The sequence below is a fragment of the Ursus americanus genome, chromosome 32 (genome assembly GCF_024610735.1).
Source record: "Ursus americanus isolate L20-20 chromosome 32, mUrsAme1.1.p, whole genome shotgun sequence".
Lineage (NCBI taxonomy): Eukaryota > Metazoa > Chordata > Mammalia > Carnivora > Ursidae > Ursus > Ursus americanus.
The window spans coordinates 26994204-27016861 of NC_142158.1; the positions used below are offsets into that span (position 1 = coordinate 26994204).

General features: G+C 54.8%; 5 protein-coding genes across 9 annotated transcripts; 2 read left to right on the forward strand and 3 right to left on the reverse strand.

Moving 5' to 3' along the window:
- Positions 1-375: 375 nt before the first annotated feature.
- LOC123791001 (lymphocyte antigen 6 complex locus protein G6f-like) lies at positions 376-10250 on the forward strand. Of its 3 annotated transcripts, none has more exons than XM_045795654.2 (6): positions 376-481; positions 1311-1640; positions 1722-1985; positions 2966-3121; positions 8077-8223; positions 9958-10250. In XM_045795654.2, exons 1-6 carry the CDS (start codon positions 379-381, stop codon positions 10179-10181), a joined length of 1224 nt encoding a protein of 407 aa, XP_045651610.2. In that variant the 5' UTR covers positions 376-378; the 3' UTR covers positions 10182-10250. The 3 variants fall into 3 exon arrangements, with proteins under 3 accessions (XP_045651610.2, XP_045651609.2, XP_087714077.1); XM_045795653.2 differs by lacking the exons at positions 8077-8223; positions 9958-10250 and adding exons at positions 3279-3363; positions 3499-4842; XM_087857951.1 differs by lacking the exons at positions 376-481; positions 1311-1640; positions 1722-1985; positions 2966-3121 and adding an exon at positions 7937-7994.
- Positions 5165-6487, reverse strand: LOC148107334 (lymphocyte antigen 6G6e-like). The gene is made up of 3 exons (XM_087857961.1): positions 6373-6487; positions 5635-5766; positions 5165-5500 (listed from the first exon to the last, which is right to left on the reverse strand). The coding sequence occupies exons 1-3, from the start codon at positions 6422-6424 to the stop codon at positions 5184-5186; spliced, it is 501 nt and encodes a 166-aa protein (XP_087714087.1). The 5' UTR covers positions 6425-6487; the 3' UTR covers positions 5165-5183.
- A 1280-nt stretch (positions 10251-11530) lies between the features above and the next one.
- On the reverse strand, positions 11531-14222 carry LY6G6C (lymphocyte antigen 6 family member G6C). Its single transcript, XM_045795740.2, has 3 exons — positions 14168-14222; positions 12347-12457; positions 11531-11946 (listed from the first exon to the last, which is right to left on the reverse strand). Exons 1-3 carry the CDS (start codon positions 14217-14219, stop codon positions 11732-11734), a joined length of 378 nt encoding a protein of 125 aa, XP_045651696.1. The 5' UTR covers positions 14220-14222; the 3' UTR covers positions 11531-11731.
- A 1298-nt stretch (positions 14223-15520) lies between these two features.
- On the forward strand, positions 15521-18795 carry MPIG6B (megakaryocyte and platelet inhibitory receptor G6b). 2 transcript variants are annotated; one of them, XM_045795647.2, is made up of 6 exons: positions 15521-15621; positions 15832-16179; positions 16337-16427; positions 16793-16833; positions 16970-17049; positions 17183-18795. In XM_045795647.2, the coding sequence occupies exons 1-6, from the start codon at positions 15561-15563 to the stop codon at positions 17285-17287; spliced, it is 726 nt and encodes a 241-aa protein (XP_045651603.1). In that variant the 5' UTR covers positions 15521-15560; the 3' UTR covers positions 17288-18795. The 2 variants fall into 2 exon arrangements, with proteins under 2 accessions (XP_045651603.1, XP_045651604.1); XM_045795648.2 differs by lacking the exons at positions 16337-16427; positions 16793-16833.
- Positions 18796-19095: 300 nt separating this feature from the next.
- Positions 19096-22590, reverse strand: DDAH2 (DDAH family member 2, ADMA-independent). 2 transcript variants are annotated; one of them, XM_045795644.2, is made up of 7 exons: positions 22189-22590; positions 20989-21352; positions 20774-20873; positions 20573-20646; positions 20290-20409; positions 19611-19760; positions 19096-19416 (listed from the first exon to the last, which is right to left on the reverse strand). In XM_045795644.2, exons 2-7 carry the CDS (start codon positions 21283-21285, stop codon positions 19300-19302), a joined length of 858 nt encoding a protein of 285 aa, XP_045651600.1. In that variant the 5' UTR covers positions 21286-21352; positions 22189-22590; the 3' UTR covers positions 19096-19299. The 2 variants fall into 2 exon arrangements, with proteins under 2 accessions (XP_045651600.1, XP_045651601.1); XM_045795645.2 differs by lacking the exon at positions 22189-22590 and adding an exon at positions 21489-22178.
- Positions 22591-22658: the final 68 nt, after the last annotated feature.

Here is a 22658-nt window from a genome sequence, read left to right on the forward strand (position 1 = left end):
CTGCGCTGTGTGGAGACCAACATGAAGACTCAGCTTCTTCGCTCATGGTTGGCGTCTCTCTCAGGATGGAGGAGAGAGCACAGAATGTACTTCGAGACTGAATGAAGGTGGACAGCTGTGCCCCCTTCTGCACAGGCTTTTTAGCATGAAGTCTTTGATCTGTGTCCTTCAGCTGATGTGGAGTCAGAAGTGTGAGGAGATTATCTTCAGAACACCCTGGACTGGGTCTTGTACCCCTCGGGACTGAAAGGTGATGGTCACTTTTTCCCTAGTAGACATGAAGCTAGTCTTTTATCTCCCCAGCATTCCCATCCCCTTAGAGGCCCATGTCACTGCAGACCAGAGAGCGTGGGACTTTATCTGGGTTCTGCTTCCTCCATGGGGCACCAGGTCCTGGGCAAGAGAACTTGGCAGGCTCTCCCCATGGCCGCCTTATTCCTCCTCCTTCCGTTCCTATGTGGACCCCCCCGGGCTGCTGCAGGTAAGGAGCAGGAGGTGGGGGATTCTTTGCCTATTCCAAAGGTTGTAAGGAACTACTGCTATTTCTCCTTAGAGGCCTGGGGAAGGCATCTGACTCAAGAAGATAGATTTACCCCAACTGACTCCCCCTGCCTCTAATTCTGGGGAAGACCCAGAGACAATGAGGGTCCAGGTCATGTACAGTTTCTTTCTTTTTTTAATGTTTAATTTTTAATTTATCTATCTATCTATCTATCTATCAGAATGAGAGAGCGAGAGAGCGAGTGAGCAAGTGAGCATAAGCAGGGGGAGCAGCAGGCAGAGAGAGAAGTAGGCTCTCCGCTGAGCGGGGAACCCAATGCCGGACTTAATCCCAGGACCCTGGGATTGCGACCTAAGCAGAAGGCAGGTGCTTAACCAACTGAGCCACCCAGACGTCCCTAATGTTTAATTTTTTAATTTTGGGAGCTTTTGTTTTGTTTTGTACAGTCTATTTCTTTTCTTTTTCTTTCTTCTTCTTCTTTTTTTTTTTTTGGTTATGTATAATTTCCCTTAGAAAATAAGAATAGATGAGAAAATGCATCCAATGAGAGGAAGAGAAAGGGCCTTTGCCAACTATTCTAGCCTTTTTTCTCTTGCCTTCAGATTCCCTCACCGACTGGAGGAGAGGGGAGGAAGGCCCTGCCCTCTCCTCCCCTCCTCACTTTTTTGTAGCTGTCACTTGAGAAACGTGCTCATAGACAGATCCATGCTGGGAGATCCCCGAGAGGGCAGAAGCTGGGGGTTGGAGGTCAAGTGGGAGCTGTTGATCTGATGGAGCTTTCTAGTCTCATACAACCTCCACCCCGCAGACAACATCCAGACCATCTATGTAGCCTTGGGGGAGGCAATGGAGCTGCCATGTCCCTTACCACCCACGCTGAGTGGAGACGAACTCCTGTCCTGGCTCCGCAGTCCTGTAGCAGGCTCCTCCACCGCCCTGGTGGCCCAAGTCCAAGTGGCCAGACCAGCCCCGGACCCTGGGAAGCCCATAAGGGCATCGAGGCTCAAAGTGCTGGGGAACTACTCATTGTGGCTGGAAGGGGCCAAAGAGGCAGACGCCGGTCGGTACTGGTGTGCCGTGCTGGGTCAGCACCACAAATACCAGAACTGGAGGGTGTATGATGTCTCCGTGCTCAGAGGTGAGTGAAGGCATGTGGATTAGGGGCCACTGGGGACCAGGAAGTCCAGCAGAGAACTAAGAGGTCCCTCTCTCCCCACAGGATCCCAGCTATCCGCGAGGGCTGCAGATGGATCCCCCTGCTCTGTCCTTTTGTGCTCTGTGGCCCCTGCCAGACGCCTAGACTCTGTGACCTGGCTAGAGGGAAAGGGTTCTGTGAGGGGCCATGTACAGTCATTTTGGGGAGATGGAGCTGCCCTGCTCTTGGTGTGTCCTGGGGAGGGGCTCTCTGAGCCCGGGGAACACAGACCAAGAATCATCCGCTGCCTCGTGCCTCACCACAAAGGAGTCAGCTTTAGCCTGGCAGGTAAACTGAGGGAGAATGTGGGAGAGGATATTGCCTCTGGTGCATTCCGCACCTGCTGGCTAGGGGAGGAGCACGAGACTTTGTACTTGGCCAGATTTGGGTGGGGGATTATTTCTGGTGGAACAGACCATCACCTGTAGGAGGGGGGCTTTTTTCTCCCTGACTAACTCCCTAACAGAGAAGGGGGTTGTTTAAGCCAATTCTCTGGTGGAGTAGACCATTGGCCAAAAAGGGTGAGGAGGACTCTGGCAGAATATACCATTACTTAGAAATAGGGTAATCTATGTCTTTTGTGGACTATCTCCTAGCAGAGAGGAAGAGAAGAAGAATTATTGATGGGGGAATTGTCTTTTGAAGAAAAGATATATGTGCTATTGTTATAACGACTACTGAGAGTGAAAATAGAAGGGGAAAAATATATATAATTGTTTTATAATTAGAAGTCCATTATACACAGACGAATGCTATTGGATGTAGAATAACCCATTAACAAGGCAGGAGGGAGGAGCAAATGGCAATTATTTTGGTAAGCAAAGGCCAGGTAGAGTGACTGGGTCTCTCTACAACCTCAGCACCGAGTATGGCACCTGGCATTTGGTGGGCACTCAGGGAATGCTTATGGAGTAAATGAGTGAAAAAATGAATGAATTGGAAGGCACTACTTTTTCCTGCAAGTTTGGATTACTATTAAGGATTTGAGGAAAGATTGCAGTTATGGCTGACGGTCTGCTCTGGAGTTAGCTGTCCATATGTGGGTGGGGGTGTGTCGATATTCGCTACCAACAGGGCTTGACGGGGTCAGCATGAGAGGCTTGAAAATGGGCCAAGTGGATTGGTGGAAACTGGGGGCAAAGAAGCTTATGAAGTTTTTTTTGGTGGGAAGAGCCCACTAGACTATGAGGGGAAGCCTTTCTTTGGGGCACAGGAACAAACCCCTCACCACCTCCCTCCTTATCCCTATTGTCTTGCCCTTACTGTAGCCTCCATGGATGCCTCCCCTGCCCTCTGTGCCCCTTCCACGGGCTGGGATGTGTCCTGGATCCTGATGCTGTCGCTCACAGTGGGTCAGGGGTTCACCATCCTGGCCCTCAGCGTCATGCTCTGCAGACAGAGGGTCCAGGGGGCTCAGCGCCAAGGTGAGTCCCTCCCTCCCAGAGGGAAAGAAGAGAACATGTGGGTGTGAGGCAGAGGGTGGAGCTCACATCTTGCCTCTATACCCGATCTTCTCCAGGGGAGGAAGATGGTAAGAAATATAGCTCTGAGTTATCTGGTGATTTCTCTGCTGTACCCCAGGTGGCTCCTTCTTCCCAGATGCCTCGATTCCTCAGTTCAAACCTGAAATCCAGGTCTATGAGAACATCCATTTGGCCCATCTCAGGTGAGGAACACTAGGGGGTGCAGGCTTAAATCCCAGAGGAGACTGGGGTTGGGGTGGGTATGGGGGTCTCCGTTCCTGAGGAGTTGGAGAATGGAAGTATGCTTAATCTGTCTTTCTACTTCACAAAACCCACAGCCCACCTGCTCCCAAGATCAGATGATCTCCGTGACATCTGCTGGAAGTGTGACCTGCTGTCTCTCTGGCCATTTGGCACCTGAAGGCTTCGCCTGAAAACCTTGGCAAGGGGGGAAGGGCTGAGAGTGCTACTTTACAGCTGGTCTCCAGCAGCCAAGCTATGTGTGTGTGTGTGTGTACGTGTGCGTGTGTGCGTGTGCGTGTGTGTGTGTTTTGGGGAGGCACTGAAGGAATGCAGAAGCATTATTCTGTGATGTCACCTGTGAGAAGGTGTAGTCTCCTGTTTCATAGCAGCCAGTGAAGGGGCAGCCCTGAGTCCCCAGTACCGTGGGATTGAGGGGAGCCCAGGGTGGCTGACGAGGGGGTGAGGAGGGGTGGGGATGGGCAGAAACGAGATAGAAGAATCCAGAGACTTGAGCAATTGTGGAGAGTCAGTCTTGGGGAAACCACAGGACAAACGGAGGGAACTGAAGAAGAGGGAAGGGAAGGGACTCAAGTTAGAGGAAAGAGACGGGCAGAGAGGGAAAACAACAGAAGCACCAAGCGGGAGGACTGAATAACAGAGAATGGGAAGACTCGGGTTGCCTCTAAATTAAGCCAGGTCACCCCCCACCCCCATCCCCTCATCCCCACTCAATCTTATTCGCACAGAGAAGTTGAGGGAGAACACGCACCTTTAATCAGACCTCAGACTTCCTTGCATGGATGGGGAGGGCACTGACTCAGGATGGGGGTGGTTATGCTTAGTCCCCACTCCGAGTCACCCTCCTTATCCTAGCGCTTCATGTGGCGTCCGGAGCAGTGAGAGGCTTATCAACATCCTGACATCCTGGGAGCCCCAAGAGTCACATGCTATCTCCCTGCGTAGAGGGAGTGTCCACAGGGGTGGGTGGGTGGATTCCCTGGTGGGGTGTGTCCTGGGCTGTCTGTGAACCACGGACAAGCCTGGGCTGGTCAAGCAGGGGAGGCCACTGATGCTCCTAACTGGTCCATTCCCAGTGTCAGGCAGAGAGGAACTAGACTGCCCACCACGCCCTCACAGGCAGCTCCACCAGATGCCCTTTTGTGAGTCTGCTCAAGCTTGGGCCTCCCTGGAGAAAAGCTTTCGCGGAAGTCTCACCGAAAGCCTTCATGCTACAGCTAAGCTATTAGCAAGAAGCAGGACGCGAATGACACAGATGGAGAATGAGGTGAAAGTTACAGTTCAGGACCCAGCAGCCCAGCCCAACCCACCAAACAGGTCTAGTTTGTTTTGAGAGAGAGAGAGAGAGTGCGCACGCGCACACACACACACACACACACACACACACACACACACACACACAGAGCAATGTCCCAGATAGCACTTTTATTAAATTTACTCTTCACAGTTCCCCCAAGAACCTCCCTCCTGAGTTCCCGACCTGCCAAATTAATCTTTCTAGCAAGACTGTTCTCCTCACCATACCTGGTGCCCCTTCAAGCCCCTTGCCTGGGACCCGCGGCTCCATCAAACTGCCTGCCTTGCCCAAGACCTGGAGCTGAGATAGGGCATCAGCAGTGGGCATCTAGAAAAGACAAAAGACCTAGAACAGGTGTTCTTTATGAGGCGGGGCTCTGGGCAGGTGCCTATAGGGGCTAGGTGGAACCAGGCCTGGGAGGGGTCTGGGAGGGTGTGAGGCTGGGCATCTGAGGTCTCTACAGAATTAGGTTCTTGGGCATATCTTAGATGCAGGTGTCTCGAGGGCGGTGGTGATGGGGGCAGAGTCCTGGGTTGAAGGCTGCAGATCACTGTGAAGCCAGCGGAGGAGAGGGCCTCCCCAGGTGAAGCTGGCCACTAGGAGGAGAAGGGCGGTGAGGAGGGGGCTGGGGAGCGGCCGCAGCGTGGTGGCCGTGTTGCACAGGTCCTGCTCACAGCAGTGGTGCCGCAGAGCGTAGGAGCGCGACCAGTAGGTGGCACGGCCCTGCAGAGGGCACTGGGCCCGTGGGAGGCAGCCTTTCCGCTCGATGATCTCATTCTGCTCTGTGGGACAAAGAGAGAATGCTGAGGCCCGGGGAAGGAAGGAGGCAAGGGCTGTGGGGCAACAGGGAAAGCAGGATGGATGGATGGTTGGATGGAGATTGGCCGGGAGAAGGGCCATTGGGCCCAAGTCCTACCTGAGGTGCCAATACTGATGCCACAAGCTTCATCGTCCTGACACTCGGTGGGAACAGGGTAGCAGGGTTTGGCAAAGCTGCAGGTGTAACAGCGGAGCCGACCCCGGGCAGGGGGTGGGGGCGTGGTGAGACCTGTGGGGATCCGCAGAGATCAGGAGAGGCCAAGGGGCCTGTGAGAGGCTCAAGCTCAGATCTGGGACAGGGATTCATGCAGAGAGGTGACACACAAAGTGGGGAGAGGGAAATGGGGAAAGGGAAGGAGAAGGGCAGATAGAAGTAGAAAAAGAGACATAGGGAAGGGAGGGGAGACAACTCGGGGAAAAAAAAGACACAGCAGCAAGAGGGATCCAGAGGTTGTGAGAAACGCACAGACGCGTGACAGAAGCCAAGAGAGTCAGAGAGGAAGGCAGAGAGTGACACCACAAGTCAGACCTAGGAAGGCGGGGTGGCAGTGAAGTTAAGCAGATGGTGCCGCAGACAGAGAGCAAGTAAGAATTTACACTGACCGCGGGGTCCCCGCAAAGAAGCAAGAGGTGAAATAAGGAACAGGGGAGAAGGAGGACAGAGGCATGTCAAGATGCTGCAAGGAGCAGAGAGTTATTCTCAAATGCCTTGGAAAAGAAACTTCTGGTTCCAGCTTCTCCTGGCCTGAGGCCATTCCTGGGAGCTCTTCTTTCTAAAGCCCAGGCAGCTCTCTGCTCAGCATCTTCCCCGATTCTCCCCACCGGCCCCCCTTACCCAGTGCCCCACAGAGGAACAGGATGCACAGGAAGATGCTGGAGGTGCCCATGGCTGGACCCAGGGCTCAGGAGTCTGGGAGAATGTGATCTGCACCCTGAGATCCCGAGAGCTGGAGCAACTGAGCAAGACAGGGAGGGACCAGTAAACAAACACACCTAGGGAGTGAATCTGGGGGGTGGAACCGGGACCAGATTCACCAGCCTGACGCAGTAGGGGCCATGGGCCCTCGGCTCCTGCGCCCCACACCTCTCACATCCTCCCCACCCCCTACTTCAGTCGGCTGGAGCCTTCAGGGTCTTCTCTGCTCTGTGTTTGTTGCTCTCAGCTGCGTCTGCCGCTCCAGAGTTCTGTCTGTCACCTTCCCCCTCACTCCTCCCCACCTCCCCTTGTCTCAAGCTGTTCTCGGCTCTGTCAGCTCAGCTCCCTGTCTTTGTTTGCTCCATCTTTCCCCTCTCCGTGCATTGGAGCCTCTCAAGGTCACCCTCCCAGAAGGCCTGGCCCGGGATTGTCCCGGGCGTGGTGTCTCGATGTGGAATCAAGAATACCCTCTCCCACCTGCCCCCTCCACACAAAGCTCAGCTGTGTAAGTGGGACCCCACCCAGCTTCACATCCCTTTGATCCCCCCAAGCCTCAACATTTGTACCCCATAATTATCTCTCCCAGCTTTACTACTGCGGAGGAAGGAATTAATCATGGGTGGGGCCGGAGGGACAGATGTGTTTCCACTGGGGGGAGGTTCAGAAAGACAGGAAGGAATGCAGAGAAAGTATATAGGAGGTGGTGGTAGATTCTGGAAAACTGAGGTTAAGACATTGAGGAGGAGAGCCTGATCTGGGGAATCAGAGCAGGGATGTGTCAGGAGTAAGACAGGGGATGGAGGAGGGCAGAGGAGACGGATATCCTTTTTTTTTTTTTTTTTAATCTCAGGATCTCTTTATACTCTTAAAAATTACTGAAGACCCAAAAGATCTTTTCTTTGTGTGAGTTAATATTGGTATTTACTATAGTATTTACTATATTCAAAATCAAAACAGAACATTTTAAATAGGTTTATTTAAAAATAAAAATAATAAACCTATTACATGTTAACAAAATACAGTTTTGTGAAAAGTAACTTCTCTCCCAACAGCAGAGGAGTGTGGCTCTACACTTTGGGAATTACGTAGAAGTCAGGCTGAATGGAAGATGGCCGGGTTATCACACCTGCTTCTGCGCTCAGGCTGTTGGGATATGTTGTTTTGGTTGCAGTATGCTGGGAAAAGCCGACCTTGTGTAGATATGTAGGTGGAAAAGAAAACCACCGAGGGCCCTCTGGCCAGGAGTTCTGGGGCCACAGCTTGAGCACCACTGAGGATGGAGGGATCTGGGGATTCCGGAGGATGGAGGATGCCAGCAGCTCTTTCTCCCGCGGGGGGCCCTCCCTGTCCCCAATGGGGCCCCAGTGCCTGCTGGGGGAGATTCTTTCCTCCCTTTTTATTGCCCTATAAAGCACAAGGCAAGGGGATATAAGGCTGGCTGATCAGAGCCAGGGAGAGGGGAAGGGAGAGAGGTGATGCTGACACAATGAACTCCCTACTTGCCACGGTCCTGATCGGCATCCTGCTGGGGTCTGCCTTGGGTAAGGAGGTAGCCAAAGCCTGGCCCCCTCTACCAGCTGGCTCCCGGTCAGCTCAGGTCAAGCGCCTCTTCTCTCCTGCCAGGAAACCACAGGCAGTGCTTCGAGTGCAAAGGAGGCCCCAGCAGCTCCTGCAAAGAAACGGTGACCACCTGCGGGGAGGAGGGGCGTTGTGGCTTCCCAGAGCGCAAGCCCCAGCCTGGCCAGGGGCAGAACAAGCTGTCTGGAAACCGTGAGTCCTCAGTTTCTCCCTCTTCCCCCAGCCCTCCCCTGCCTCCAGCTCCTACTTGGATCCTTCTGGTGTCCAGAACCTTCCAGGCTCAGTCTGGCTCTGGGCAGATGGTGCCATGGCAGAGCAGAGCAGTCCGTAGCCCCTAGTGGCTCTGGCACTGAGCCCCTCAGCAGCCCACTGTCCATGTACTCCCACCTTCTCCTCTTCACTCTCCAGAGTCTCATAGGCCATTCATTTGTAAGTGGTTGAAAAAGTTCTGTCCCTTGAAGGTAGGGGCCAAAATATTAAGCCAAACTTGCAGACATTAGCTAAGGACCTGGGTGTGTGTGTGTGTGTGTGTGTGTGTGTGTGTGTGTGTGTGTGATTTTGAAATTATTTTTGATTGACAGAAAAGTTGCAAAAATAGTAGAGTTCCTGTATATCCTTCACCTCCCTTCCTCTAATGTTAGCATCTAATATAACCATAGTACAATGATCAAAATAAAAAAATAACACTGGGACAATACTATTGACTAGGGGCACTTAGGTGGCTCAGTCGATTAAGCTCCTGACACTTGATTTCAGCTCAGATCATGATCTCAGGGTCCTGAGATCAAACCCTGAGTTGAGCTTCCTGCTCAGCAAGGAGTCTGCTTAAAGATTCTCTCCCTCTCCTTCTGTTCTCTCTCTCTCAAATAAATAAATAAATCTTAAAAAAAAAAAAAGTACTACCAACTACTCTACAGACCTTATTCAGTTTAGCCGGATGTGCTACTCATGTCTTTTTTTCTGGTCCTATAGCCAAACCAAATGAGAGTGCGTCTACCCGGTGCTCAGCAAGCCAATGAAATCTGACACAGGGTTTTTGCAGTGAAGAGAGATAGGCTATTTATTGGAGTGGTGCCGCCCAGAGGAGTGGGGAGCTGATGCTCAAAATCCCACCCCTGCCCCCTGACAGCTTGCACGTGAGAGTTTTTGAGGGCAAAATTGGGGCTAGGGGTTTTCTGAGAAGGTGGGCGCTATTGACTGGAGGCCTGCGAGGTCATGCTAGCAGGCGCTCTGCTGCCACTTCGTCTGGTCCCCTGGAGGTCTTTTCCATCTCCAGAGACTTGGAATCTAAAAAATACCTTTATTCTCTATGTTAGACATTTCGTTAGGCATATCCAATGATATGTCTTTCGGATAGCACTGATTAACTACTCGTCCCGCAGGTTCCTTTGAGTGATAAGCAAGCATTCCTACCCCTTGAGCCTAGGCGTGTGTGTTCTTCGGCCGGTCCGGCTGTGCCTGTGGGTGACGGGACATTTTCCACCTGAACTGACAAGAAGGATGTTGGCTTCAGTCCGGGACCCAAACCAGGATCCCGCATTGCATTTAGCACTGTCTTCTTAGTCTTCTCCGGTCTGCGACAGTTCTGCGTCTTTGTCTTCCATGACCTTGACACTTTTCAAGAGTCCCCATAAGTTATTTTAGAGACCATCCCTCAATTTAGATTTATCTACTATTTTCTCATAATTAGATTGCAGTCATGAATTTTTGGCCAGAAAAGCACAGAAGGGAGGTCGGTCCTTTTCAGTGCCATCGAATCAGAGGGCTCACGATGTCGATGTTAATTTTGGTCACTTGGTTTCATGGAGGTGTTTTTTGGAGGGGGCAGAGAATCCCTTTGGGCTCCTTGAAGTCACATCCACTCTGCCCTAGAAGGCAAGCCCTCAAGTCAAGAGTCCAACACCCCAGTCTTGTTCTCTCTCTCAGCCTCAGTGACCTTGATTCATCACTATCCAGACTGCATGGCGGCCCATCATTGCAATCAAGTGGAAACAGAGTTGGTGGGAGACGTGACTTACACAGCCCACAGGGACTGCTGCGTCGGAGACCTGTGTAACAGCGATGTGGCAAGCACTGCGGCCCCGCCACGCATCTTGACTACAGCAGCCACTGCCCTGGCCTTGCTCTTGCCAGCACTGTGGCGAGGCTAGTAGGCTTGGGAAAGGGAGGGGAGCAAGGAAGCAGAGGAACAAAGGAGATCCGAGGTGAGAAGACAAACACCCCTCTGTGAGCCATTAAAATCTATCCACCGCTCTAGAGCTGACTGGAAAATGCCATCTATCTTTTGTTTTGGGAGAATTGCACGAGTTTTATGGGGACATCCATGCTCTAGTTACAAAGTGTCAGAGGACTTAGTTACAAGAGTGTGCTCCTTTTTTTTTTTTTTTTAAAGATTTTATTTATTTATTTGACAGAGATAGAGACAGCCAGTGAGAGAGGGAACACAAGCAGGGGGAGTGGGAGAGGAAGAAGCAGGCTCATAGCGGAGGAGCCTGATGTGGGGCTCGATCCCACAATGCCGGGATCACGCCCTGAGCCGAAGGCAGACGCTTAACCGCTGTGCCACCCAGGCGCCCCAAGAGTGTGCTCCTTAACCAATGAAACCCCAAAGGGCAATGGAGACTCTGCCCTAAGTGACTCCTGGATCCTATTGCTAGGGAGAATCCTCCCTAGCAGTGAGGACCACTGAGGGGAGTGGGCTCTGGGCTGAGTTGGGGTCACCAGGAATCAAAGAACCTGGTTGGGTTTGTTCTCCCCTCTCCCGTTTGCAACTTGGTTCCCAATGTGAATCTATAGGATTGAGAAAGGAAACGCAAGCACCATGATGGGAGGATTGCTTGGTGCCCTGCTTAGTAACCTGGCCATGTGAGCCCCTTGAGTCTAACCTGAGGGACTGGGGCTTGCTACGAGGATCCCCATGCAGCCCTCCTAGCCTTTTGGGGGAGCCCTCAAGCCAGGCTGCAACTCCTTCTTGGCAGAACATCAAAGGTGTGCGCTAAATTTGGGATAAGGATTGTTGCTCCAAACCCTGGGACCTGTGTGCCAATCCCAGACACAGGAAGGAAGGATGGAGGCCTGAAAAACTCGTTTCTCCATTCGCCTCAGCCCAGCCTCCCAGGGAAACTACCTGGAGGGTTCTTGGAGAAGGGCAGGAGCTGAGAGTGTTATTTCCTGAGAGGGGGCCTCTGACAACAGGTCTTTTGACAATAAACACACAATTTATCAGACATAGACATTTATTACTCAAAATGCAAAGAGGTGAGCATGCGTATGAGGTATGTATGGGGGCCAGGGTTTGGGGAATCAACCCCGTACAGTGAGGTCATCAGGTCTTTCCTGGGAGCCTTTGCAGGGGACAGGACAGAAGCCCTGTTTCAGGCCCAGATCTCTATCCCTCCCCACGCTGGGCACAGTAGAGTGCAGGACACAAAGGGCAGAGCTCTTCTGGGGACCAGTGGAGGATCTGGGAGGTTGAGAGGGATGTGGGAAGGGACTCGGGAAAAGCCAAGTGGAGGATGTAAGGTGGAAGGATGGGTGGGGAGACCACTGTCTAATTAAAGAAATGTGAAGAGCCTGGAGAAATGCTTTTCTGAGTGAAGGGAGTTAAGGAGAGACCAGTGTAGGGAGCTGGCGGACAAGGAGACACAGGGCTAAACTCAGGCTAAGACAGGTGGGAGGAGGGACAGCCATGGAATGAGTCTCAGTGCAGCAGCCAGAGGCCAAGGCCAGCCACAGAGGTGAGGAGGACAAGGGCCAGGGCTGGGGTGGGCCGAGGGGCTGGGCTATTGCAGTTGTCTTTGTTGCAACAGGTGGTGTTATAGGTCAGGCCTAGCTTGTGGTTGGTTTGGTTGAAGGTCTCCCGACAAGGTTCTTCCGGTGTGCCACATCGAAGGTTGGAGAAAACCCACATCTTACCTGAGGGTAGGAGTGGGCCATGGGGTCAGCTAGGACGGGTGCCTGGCCTGCCTATGTCCACCTCCCCTCCCCATGCACCCACCAGGCTTCCTTCCTGACTCTTCCCATGGCCCTCCCCTCCTTATCTCTTCTCAGTAAGTCTGACTGTCCTCCTGCACTTCTGTCCCCCACCGCCCTCACGCCCATCTTGGTCCTTGGACTTGTGGCTGTGAGGCCTTGGACTTGTTACTGTCTACAATACATGTAAAGTCATAGAATGGTGCCTGGCACATAAGAATCCTTGGCCAAATATCATCATTGCTGGGACTGTCCCATCTCAGTCTGAGCCACAGTTGGGTCTCGGCCCTCGCCATAGAGTCTCCCACCGGCCCCCTCTCCCCACTAAAGAGGGGGATATTACCGAGGTACACATTTGTTGTGAGGCACTGCTGTCCTGGTTCCAGGCGGCAGGATTGCCGGTCCACACAGCCCAGCACGGGCACCTTGTAGCAGGAGTGACAGCGAATGTCAGCTGGGAAGACACAAGTCAGGCTGACGTGATGGGGTGTCTGACTCACCTGAGGACCAGCCGAGCTGTGGGGTAGGGTGGAGAAGAGCCAATCAAGTAGGTGTTCTGACCTGTTGGGTTTGGTGGTGACAGAGCAGGTGAGTGAAGCAGAAAAAGTGGAAGTGGGTGAGGGTGGAGTTGTTGCTCTGTGAATGTCTACACCCTAAATATCGTCCTGCACCCCACCCCATTGGGGATGAGTCAAGAGGGGCAGAGCTACCAACAAAAACATGGGGCTAGGGATAGATGGAATGTGAGAGTACCGTGGGCAAGGAATGGAGGAGGTGGGGGAAAAGACGAAGGAATTCAGAAGACGTCACAGACGGAGACTTGAAATGGGAAGAAATACTACAAAGAAAAATCATGTTGTTGTTGGGGTGCCTGGGTGGCTCAGTTGGTTAAGCGTCTGTCTTTGGCTCAGGTCACAACCTCGGGGTCCCACGATCGAGCCCCACATTGGGCTCCCTGGAAGCCTGTTTCTCCCTTTCCCTCTGCAGCTCCCCCTGCTTGTGCTCGCTCACCCTCTCTCAAATAAATAAAATCTTAAAAAAAGATTTGACAGAGACAGCAAGAGAGGGAACACATGCAAGGGGAGTGTGAGAGGGAGAAGCAGGCTTCCCGCCGAGCAGGGAGCCTGATGCAGGGCTCGATCTCAGGACCCTGGGATCGTGACCTGAGCCGAAAACAGGCACTTAACATCTGAGCCACCCAGGCGCCCCTCAAATTAATAAAATCTTAAAAAAGCACCAATAAATAAAATAAAAATCATGGTTGCAACACTTGCATCAATGGCTTGGGACTTGAGGCTGGCAACAAAGCCACCTGTGGCCAGCTTTAGCAATTTACTCTCACCACCTGGGGCCACCATGAGAGTGAGCAGAGGAACGGGACCCGAGTGGGATCCTCTCACTCCGGCAGCTCTCGAACAGGAAGGAATAATATGTGGGGAGAAGATAAGCAGGTACTGTCTGAGCACCTTATGAGAATGGAGAGGGTGGGTGCAGAAAGTGTCACCCTCCAATCTCCCACCTCAGCTAATTCTAGGCTTGCATGAGCCAAGTTTGGTGAAGGTGGGGTTCAATCCAAGGGTAGAGGAGCCCAGTGACTGCACCTCTGTGGAACAAATCCACTTCACCCTGGGGGCGAGCAGCCCTGGCATTCCCACCCTAGAAGGCTGGGGTATCTCTCTAGTTCCCCAGGAGGTTCTAGGAGATCACTGGGACCCTCCAGAAAGCTTGTGTCCCTGAGGGTATGCTCCCCAGGGAATAGCAGCGCTGAACTAGTAAAGGCCACTGCTTGAATGACAGAACAGAATCGAAGGAGTAGGTGGGGAGGGTGGGGCGCACAAGAAGCCCCAGGCTGGATGCCTAGGTTTCTGGGAGGACTCCGCTGAGTGCAGGTGGTGAGGGGAGAAAGCAGTAAGCTGGGTTTGGTCATGGAATGGGGGACAGGGGACCTGGAGCCCTGGCAGGTTAAAAGAGTGGGTCTTGGAGGTGGGGGAGAAGTGTGAAGGACACATGGATCCTTGAGAAATGGAACAAGGGCCCTGTCACAGGGAGGCGCGGGAGAGCTGTGCTGGCTGGGGCTAGGGATTCTTGGGATCCCGAGCAGTGGGCAAAGGAGGGCAATGGGTGGGGTAAGGTGTAGAAGTCCCCAGGGCCCCCCGGTGCTCACCTGAGACCCAGCAGAGCAGAGCAGACAGGGTGAGCAGGAGAAGGCCTTTCATGATGAGGGTCCCGGGGATGGTAGCTAGTGCAGCAGCTGAGAGAGATTTTCAGGGATCCAGCTCTGCGAGTTGAGTGGCCTTTTTGGAATTTATAATCCCAACAGTCCCTCCCTTCCCTGCCTCTGGTGGCCCCTCCTTCCCCATTTACACCCAGATGACCAGGGGTGGGGAGGGACTAAGCAGAACTCGGTGAGGGAGTAGGGATGGGAGACAGGGGTAGTGCAGGGTAGGTACACTCAGGGCCAGCTCCATTTTGGTTCTTGGTTTCAGGCCAAGACACCCCTCCTGGTTTCCAGCTGACAGCCCTGCCTGCCCAGTCCTCTAAAAAGGCATCATCAAGGCCCCTGTGATGTTACAGTGGCTGTGGTGGCAGTGCCGCCTGCTTCCTGGGAAATGGGCAGTGGGGTGCGGCCCACACTAATTGCCCAGTTTGGGTTCCTGGGGGGCATTGGTAGGGGCATGTGAGCAGAAACTGAGGACAGAAGGGGCCAACTTAATCTGGATTCAGCCTTGACATGGTCTTCCCAACCCCTGCTCAGCCACAGGATGAAGGATGAAGGGTTTGTGATGTCAACAAGGGCTTCTGTGATGTCACAACAGCAGAGGCATAGGCTGGGGCTGCCTGCCGAGGTGCTGCCTCAGGCGCATAGAAGGTTCTTGGAACCTGCCCTGGCTAAACGAGGGCTTGGCCTGGCCTGGGTTGCTCTAGTTCAGTGAGGGCCAATGACGTCCAGGGTGTGGGGCATGTGGCCGGCTCCAAAGTGTCTCCCAAATCAAAACCTGCCAGTTTGGGTGGAGGACCATTGGCCAGGAGGGACAGCGTGGGCACAGAGAGGTGAAGTAGAACCTAGAACAGAACAGAAGTTGCAATGATGGTAATGGTGAGCAGCCAGGGCTTCTATGTGCCCGCCATTGTTCTAGGCGGTTTAGATGTATTACTCTTTTTATTTCTCAATACTCTAGAAGGTAGGTGCTTTTATCCCTGTTTTACAGATGAACGAACAGGCCCAGAGAAGTTAAACGACTCGCCCACGTCACTCAGCTAGTAGTTGGCGAAGGCAGGACTTGAACTCAGACAGCCAGGATGCTCGGGGCCACTGCTACCCTGCAGGAGTCAAAGTACGAGAAAGTGCTTCTGTAACCAGTCTGAGTACCACTTTCAACTGAGTATTGTTTGAGGGTTGTGAGCGAGAGCCAGCGAGGACTCCCAGAGGGATCCAGGCAGCTGGTAGCCCCGCCCCGCTCTTATCGGAGCCCCCAACGCGCCCCTCCCCACCCCCCAGTTTCCCTCCGGTCTCCTTCGCTGATACACTCGCCTCCTATCCCTACCACATCCCAGCCATGGCTCTGGTTCTGCAGCTGCTGCCGTTGCTGCTGTCAAGGGCCCAGGGGGACCCCGGGGGTAAGCCATCTCCCCCTAGGAAAATTGGGATGGAAGCGAAGAAAGACTGAGGGAGGGGCGAGCGATGGGGAGGGGAGGGTTGATGTGTGTGGGATGATCCAGGCTGGCGGGAGCGCAGAGGAAAGGGGAGAGGGGGCAGAGGGAGGAGACGGGAGTGGGGTTCGGCTCGCCCTGTGGACTTGCCCTAACCCCTGTCTCCTGCAACCCCAGCTTCACTGGACGGCCGCCCTGGAGACCGGGTGAATTTCTCCTGCGTAGGGGTCTCGCATCCCATCCGCTGGGCCTGGGCCCCTAGCTTCCCGGCCTGCAAGGGCCTGGCCAAAGGACGCCGCCCAATCCTGTGGGCCTCATCGAGCGGGACCCCCACCGTGTCTCCAGTCCAGCCCTTTGCTGGTCGCCTACGTGCCCTGGACCCTAGTATCCGGCGGCTGGAGCTACTCCTGAGCGCGGGGGACTCAGGCACCTTTTTCTGCAGGGGCCGCCACGAGGAAGAAAGCCGTACGGTGCTTCACGTGCTAGGGGACGGGGCTGATTGCAGGGCACCGGGGCCTACCCACGGTAGGTCCAGGCCTTTGCTCACGGCACTTAACTCGGACACACACCCTCGGGAGGGAGAGAGGCCTTGGCTGGGGGGTTCCTGGGCGGGAGCGCTAGTTCTCTGTCTTCGCACCCCTGACTTCAGTATCCACCACCACCCCGCCCTCCCTTCCCCCAGGGTCCATGAATCCCCAGCTCCTGATCCCCCTGCTGGGCGCTGGGCTGGTGCTGGGACTCGGGGCGTTAGGCGTGGTCTGGTGGTGGCTCAGGTGAGCACAATGGGCGGGGCCTGGTTAATTGGGTCGCGACCAGAGGCGGGAGGGGCAGGACCATAACCTTCTCAGACAGAAGCTAGACCTAGAGCTCCAGCGTGTGGTTTAGAGAAGAAGGGGGTGCGGGGGGGGGGGGGTGGAGGTCAACACTTGGGCCGGGGCCGCAGGCTGGTAGGCGGAGCCCTGGCTAGGGAGGCGAAGCTAGAGCCTGAGCTGGATCAGAGCGTGGGCGGAACTATCTGTGGGGGTGGAGCCTAAATTGTTTTGCGGGTCTGAGCCTTCGAGTTGCTGGGTTGCTGTTGGCCCCGAGGAGGACGAGAGACAAAATTGGTGGCTCTCAAAGACTTATACATCCGTTACAGACGATCACCCCCGCACCCGCCTCGACCACTCCCCAGATTTGGTGAGACTAACTCCACCCCGTTTTCCTTCTACTGCTCCCACATTTCCCACCTCTCAATTCCTGAGTCTGAGCCCTTGCTGGGAGCACAGTGTAAGTCACTCTCTCTCAGTTCTTCAGCTCTGTCTTCGCTATACAGATCCACTCGTGAAAGTCAAGCCCCAGAGGCCAGTAAAGGAGGAGGAGCCTAAGACTGCAGGGGACCTGGACCAGGAGGCGGTAAGGGCCTGGGGATTAGAAGGGGGTTGGCCAGAATCCCCGAGAAAAGTAGACCGAGAAAGAAGTCTGAATCCCCGAATCCCCCAGCGAGTCAGACTTCTGAGACCCTCCTGCCTTCCTCCCCATCTTTCAGAGCCTGCTCTACGCAGACCTGGATCATCTGGCCCTCAGAAGGCCCCTGCGGTTGTCCCCAGTGGTCCCGACTGATGCCTCCACCATCTATGCGGTTGTAGTTTGAAGGGAAGCCCTTATTCCAAACCTCACAAGCTGGAGGTTCCCACCTCTCCACAACTCCCCACCCCTTCTTGGCCCCTCACCTGGCAAAGAAATGCACCACAGGATAGAAATGAGTGCTAGCCTGAGCATCAGGAGCCCTGGGTTCCCTGCTATCTCTGCCACTGACCTTGCTCCTCCGGTTACCCCATATCTCCTATAACTTACATGTGTTCTTCACCACTGGTGCCCTCTCTAAACCTGATCCAGCCCTGCGTCCCTCTCTTAAGACATCAACAAGTCCTAGATAGTTGTCTGTCTTTTCCCTTCCCTCTACAGTCCAGCTCTTTGAACCAGGGGCCTACGCCTTGTCTTTTCCTTCACTCCACTCCCACTGCTCATCAGCTCTCCATGAGGTTGCCAGTGAGGTCCTAATGGCCACACCCAGTCGAGTTCTTAGCTTGGTCTTTGATTTCTTCCTTCTTTAATGCTGGCGTCTTCCTTTTGGACTCTTCTTCCTTGCTCCCAACCCCCATAGTATTCCCCACCGTTCTAGGTTCTTTATCTGACTTCCCTCTCTTCTGGTAATCTGTCATCCACAGCCAGTCCTCAGCCCTCACCTCTGCAAACACCAACTCAGAACTCTTTCCAGCTCAGATCTCAAGTAATGGGATTTCCCATTCATCCCCGGGATATCCCTGCCTGGTTGGTCGTAGGCATTTTGCCCACAGCATATCCAAAACCCAACTCATCGTCATTCACTTAATCCTCCTCTGCAGTCTCTCTTGATGAGTTGCCTAAGCCAGAAACTGGGAGTCATGCAGACCTCCTTCTGCTCACTCCCACACAATGAACCAAGTCCTGTCTTTCTATTTTAATGTCACTGTGAAATCCATACCCTTCTTCACGCCCAGGGCTGCCACCTGAATATACTCTCCTCATTTCCTCCCTGGGTGACTCACAGCCCCACCTCATCCTCTTGCCCCTGCCCTCCTCCCTGAAGCCAGAGAGATCCTCCCCAAATGTGAAGCTTCTCCTCACAGCCTGTCTTCCAGAGTTGCAGGATTTCTTTCCGTAACCTTCAGCTCTGGACCCATGGGCCCTGGCTTTGGGTACAAGGTGCTGGCAGCACTCTGCCTACCCTCCAGGCTTGTCTCTGTCACTCCACATACGCACAGCATGCCAGCCTGGGAGAGATTATCCCAGCCTCCAAATGTGCCTTCGCGCCACACAAGTCCTGGGTCACCCTTCTTCCTCCTCCCCACTACCTTCCTGGCTAATTCTTCTTTAGCCCCAAGACTTAGTTGAAATGTAGTCATTTCTGGGAAGCCATGCCTGACCCTCTCTGCCCACCCCTGCATACATTTTGATCCTGCAGGCAGTCTCCCTATTTATCTCTTAGCAACAACACCCTGTGACTTGTTCCATCACAACCTGTATTTCAATTTCAATGTACTGTGAGTTCCCTGCTATCGGGAGACTGACCCTTTTATATTACTGCTAAGCCTCAGTAAATGAGTGAATGAAAATGGACGTCCCTGGAAGCCTCTCTTCTTCTTCTCTATCAACTAGGGGTGGGTTGGTAATCTACCAGTCTCTGAATCATCTGACATTTAGATAAACTGAGTGAGCCACCCTATTCTTTCTTTTCTACCTCATATACGCTCCCCACAACAGAAATGCTATCCTGTCCGTCTTGTGCCCAAATACCTACGATAGGGCTGGGCAGTGAGTCAGTAAGTGCCTAACGAGGGTTTGATGAATGAAAGACTAACCTCAACCTCAGATTTCAGCCCTGCCCTATCCCAGTAAGACACCAGCCACAGCCCAGTCTAAAAGGTCAGTTCTGTTTTATTAGTTCTGAGGAAGAGGACTCACCCAATGGACTCTATCTCTTTTCCCACACTAAGCCCTCCCCCCCATCTTGGGGCCTTCTCCCCACTACTACTTATTCACCGTCCTCTATCTAAGCCTCCTTCCCCTTCTACTTCCTATGCTGCCCTACCCCTGGCCAGCCAGAACCCTAAGGCCAGGCCCTCAGCTGTGGGGGCGCGTGCTGAGCACCAGGCAGAGGGAACTGAGCCCGGCGCCTGCCTTCTCCAGTTCCGAGCAGGACACAGGTACCAGGGTGACATCAGAGAGCTTCTGCAGTGCCTGCAGGGAGGACATGAAGCGGGGAGAGGGGAGTAAGACCCTGAGGCCACAGCCAGGCCCTTCTTGGAGCCAGCTCAGAGTGGCACTCCCCCCCCCTTGCTTCTAGAGAAGGTACCCCATCTTCATCCCACCAGGGAGGCCTGAGACTCCTTCCTCTGGTTGTTGTTGGTGGTGGAGCTCCTGCTTTCCCTCACCTCCTGGCTGTTGGGCAGGTCCCCACCTCCACGGTGCAGGAGAAAAGGGGGCACACCAGGCAGCCCGGGTCGCAAAAAGAGACAGTCAGCAGCTGCGTCATCTGGGAGGGTCAGGGACGCGTAGGGGTGGTCTGTCAACACTGCCATCGCCTGAGAGAGAGGAAAGAGGAAGTGGTCACGTCCTAGAGCCACTGCACAACCAAGTCTGATGGCCCTACCACCATTAAGGACTGGGGACACAGTTACATTTGTTGTATAATCATGATAGGAAGCACTTCCCTTAGTATGTGTCAGGCACTGTTCTAAGCGTTTTAGTGACCTTTGTTAGGTTCCACCTCGGACACACACGCAGTTCTTACTACCCGCAACCCTCTTCTCCCCTTCTCCAGCCCCCACCAGTCAATCTCATCCATTCTTCGTCATAGCTTAGATGCCACCTTTGGGAAGTTTCCTGAAACCCGGGAAGACGATGTTAATCGACTGTGTTCCGCGTCCCTGTCCTGCTATAGTGACTTCTTGCTGTCTGACGTGTTTTCATGCTAGATGGACGGCTCCGTGAGGGCCGGGGTTGGAATTAAGTCTCTGAACCTCCCGGCTTTCCGCCTCCCGAGCCAGGAGCCACGCCCACTTTTGTTGGCCGCGCCCCAACCTGCCCCACTCCAACCCCGCCCCTCCTCACCCTGACAGCCTTTTGGGCAGCGTCGCTGCTACCAGCCACGACAGTGCGGGGTCCCCCCATGCCGCAGAGGCCGCGCAGGTGGGAGGGGCCCGAGACCGGCACTGTGGAGACAGCGAAATCCTAGGGGCAACAAGGGAAATTATTCAGGGACGCGGGAGGGGTGAGGGGATTCCCTCAAACACAGATTGCTCTGGGCTCCTCCCTACTCCGCGCCCCCTCCCTGCGCCCCTCCTACCCCATCCGCTCCCCACTTCCCCAGCACGAAGCTGGTCCCGCTCCTCACCCGGAACGTGTCAGCCACGATCTCAGCTCCTCGGTGATTGGTCCACTTGGAGAGGCCTACGAAAAACTCCCGGCCTGAGCCCAGGGAGGCCGCGGAGGTTTGAGAGCGAGACTGAGCTGGAAACAAGGCCCGACGTGGCCTAGTCTCCCCAACGATGCTTCCCAATGCCAAGCCCCAGGGATGCAGGCACCTCAGCCTCACCCGTAAAGAGAACATCAGTGCCATCCAGCGTCGCGTTCTCATCCCCCATCTCCACAATCCGGAGCCCAAGGTCCTGAAGGGCTTTGCGGACTCCCTCGACCTTCGGGCAGGAAAGAGGGCGCGGGGCAGAGACATTCCCACCCTTAATTCTTAAAGCCCCGCACGTCCAGCTCCTCCTTTCCCCTTACCCTCCAATCCCCGACCCTGGTGCTCACCTCCGGCCTGCGGGCGGGACTCCAGGGACGCGTAATTAGGGCCGTGTCCCCTTGGATCACGGCGGTGTCACCAAGCAGCGGTCCCAGCGGCAGCGACTCTTCAGGAGGCAGTTCTAGCAGCTGCAGCCCCAATCGCTGCCTCAGTTTACCCCCCAGTACCCCGTGCTCCCTCTGAGCTTTAGCCAGGTCCAGAGCTGGGAGGCCAGCCCCCGCACCCTCCCCCGAAGCCAGGCTCTCCGGGACCCCCCGGATCAGGGCATGGGAGCAGCGGCCCAGCCCCTCCCCTGGCGTCCCCATCCCATCCACACAGTCTTCCCTCTCCGGCCGCGCTGATTTCTTAGTTTTCTCTTTTTACTTCACCTGCCTGGGAGAAGAGACAGAAAGGGGGAGGCAGAGAAAGAGACATCCACAGAAGGGCGTAGGGGGGTGGTTAAGAGCGCCCGGGTCTTCCTTCTGCCATCTCCGGGCGCCCCTCCCACTTCGCCCCACCCCCTCCAGACCTTCCTCTCCTGCCGACCCCATTCCATCCCGCACCCTTCTGGGTCTGCTTCTTGGGAGGGAGTCCGAGCAACAAGACCGGGACCCCTAATATTCAAAACACCTGTTGCCCCTGTTCGGGGGCTTCGCGAGGTCCCTGCTAGGCGCCCCTCTTGGCAGCCGCTAGGATGCGCTCACTCCCCAAAAATGCAACGGCCCCGCCCCCTTAACCCTCAGCTGCTCGCTGCCATAGGGACCCGAAGTGCGGCGAGGGACCCAAAGGGGTTATGGGACAGGAGGAGACAGCTGGGGAGAGATTCAGGGACAGGGAAGTGGAAGTCCTTAATGCCCAAACGAAAGAGCGGAAGAGGGGCAACGAGGGAGGAATTAGAACCTAAGGAGTTAAATAGCTTCTCTCCAACCCGGCCGGTCGTGCTGCCCCTAGCGCGACCCAGTATAAACCAGACCAAGTCCCGGAGGACTGGGAGAGGTCTAAAAACGAAATCCAAGGGGCGGGGAAACCGGGGGCGTGGTCCCAGGGAGCAGACGCCGCTCCCGGCTCCAGGACCCTGTATCCCGGTCCATCTTCCCCAAAGTCTACCCCATTCAGCTCCGCACCCAAATTTCGGCCTCCCGCACTCTGTCCGTTGCAAGCACGGGCCCGGCACCCTCAAGCTCCGGCCCGCACACCGTCCAGGGGACATCGCCAACCCCTAGACTTACCTCCAGCGGCCACCGCGACTCCTGCGCTCTGTGATCTTGGCTGGGGTCCCACCCCCCTGAGGACAGAGTTGGTTGGAGATGGGAGTCCTAGTCTTCAAGCCTCGGGGACTGGAGCTCTTGGCTTTTGAGGGGTCCCTGGGTAGGCGAGCTCAAGAACTACGGTGGGGCGGGGGCGCGACGGTCTGGCGGCTCCGGGGCATTGTCTAAGCGGGACGGGGCAGGGCTTCTCGAGACCACGCCCATTCCGCCCTGCTACGCCGCGCCCACCCCACGGGGACCGCGTTCCCCTCCTCAGAACTCGGCCCCGCCCCGTGAGTGCTGCCCAGGCCCACCCAGATCTGGCTGGCCCTGGCGGCTGGGCTGCAAATGCGACATGGACCACAAGACAGCGTTATGGTGGACCGGCACGAAGAATGGAAGCCTGACCACAAATACCCCTCTTCTAAATTCCTGGCTTCGGCCCTGAGCTA